Consider the following 1,209-nt stretch of genomic DNA (forward strand, 5'->3'; position numbering starts at 1 on the left):
TGTATGTGTTTTGCTGATTATTAATGAACTGTTTTTTCTTCTTAATAAAAAAATTTCCAATATATTTTAATGATTGACAGGCACAGTGAAGCACGAAGTATGTATGAAAAGCTTCAATCTCACCCAAATGTTCAAGTAAGCAAGAAAGCAAGACATTTCATGTTCAGTTTTCAGGTAGTTTCCGGTGGCTTTTAAGTTTAGGAGTTTATGTAAAATGATTTGCTAAATACCAGTGCAACACATAACTAATAGGAAATTTTACAATAGTTGATTCCCTTGAAAATAATATTTCGCAACATTTTTTACATGAAAGCTTGTAAATGGACATCCATTCTCCAACTTTACTTTATAATAAAAGTAAAAATGGGGAATTTTAGTTAGGAAAATCGAATTTATTTTTCTACATTTAAACATATTTGGATCTAGCTCTGTCGTATTGCTTGCTTCTGCTCAACTTGTTCTTAAGCTTTGTTTTCTTTCCATGGTAGTGATTTTCTTTCTTTGCTAATAAAAAAAGAATATTGATTTGAATGTAAACTACAATAAATATATTTTCATTGGATATTTCTTATACATGAACTCTTGCAGGCTATGGAAATGATGAAGGTGAGGACAGGTTCTTCAAGTTATTCGAAGAACACATTCTATGAGAGTTATTTCGATGCCTTTATTGAAAAGAAAATAGACTACACCGTTAAAGTTAAAGATGAAGTGGTTAAAGAAAGTTCAACGAATCAGGTTATTCTGTATTTTCTTTTTCTAACTTCTCCTATTTTTGTTGTACTACTTCTTGCAGTACAGAAAAGATTATAAATTTCTTTATTTTGTCTGTATATAAGTCCTTGAAACACAAGATATAGAGTGTATCCAGTTTGGAAGATGCAAATTCACCTTAACTTTTTAATATCAAATTTACATGGTTAGTCTTGTGCTCACTCTAATAAAGATCATTCGAACTTCTAAAATACACAAATAAGAAGAAAAAAAACTACACTTTATTTGCTACGGATTATAAAAAATATATATTTTGATATTCAAATTTAAAGGTTTTTTTTAAATAATATTGTGTTTTTATCATAATAAATAATCAAATTTTATAAAATCAATTGTAAAAAAATTAAATTAAATGACTCAAAATAATTTATCTTTAAGAAAAATTGATTCTTATTTTTTTAACAAAAAGTGGAACAACAAAAATTGAATTGGTTA

The 1,209-nt window shown here is 26.8% G+C and overlaps 1 protein-coding gene across 1 annotated transcript; it reads left to right on the forward strand.

Annotated features, from left to right (window-relative positions):
* Nucleotides 1-80: 80 nt before the first annotated feature.
* On the forward strand, nucleotides 81-872 carry LOC131629994 (uncharacterized; the record flags this gene model as incomplete). The annotated part of the gene is made up of 2 exons (XM_058900794.1): nucleotides 81-174; nucleotides 589-872. Coding segments are annotated over 2 exons (319 nt in total), but the record flags the coding sequence as incomplete, so codon positions are not given.
* Nucleotides 873-1,209: the final 337 nt, after the last annotated feature.

This window comes from Vicia villosa, unplaced genomic scaffold (genome assembly GCF_029867415.1).
Source record: "Vicia villosa cultivar HV-30 ecotype Madison, WI unplaced genomic scaffold, Vvil1.0 ctg.000628F_1_1_3, whole genome shotgun sequence".
Taxonomy (NCBI): Eukaryota; Viridiplantae; Streptophyta; class Magnoliopsida; order Fabales; family Fabaceae; genus Vicia; species Vicia villosa.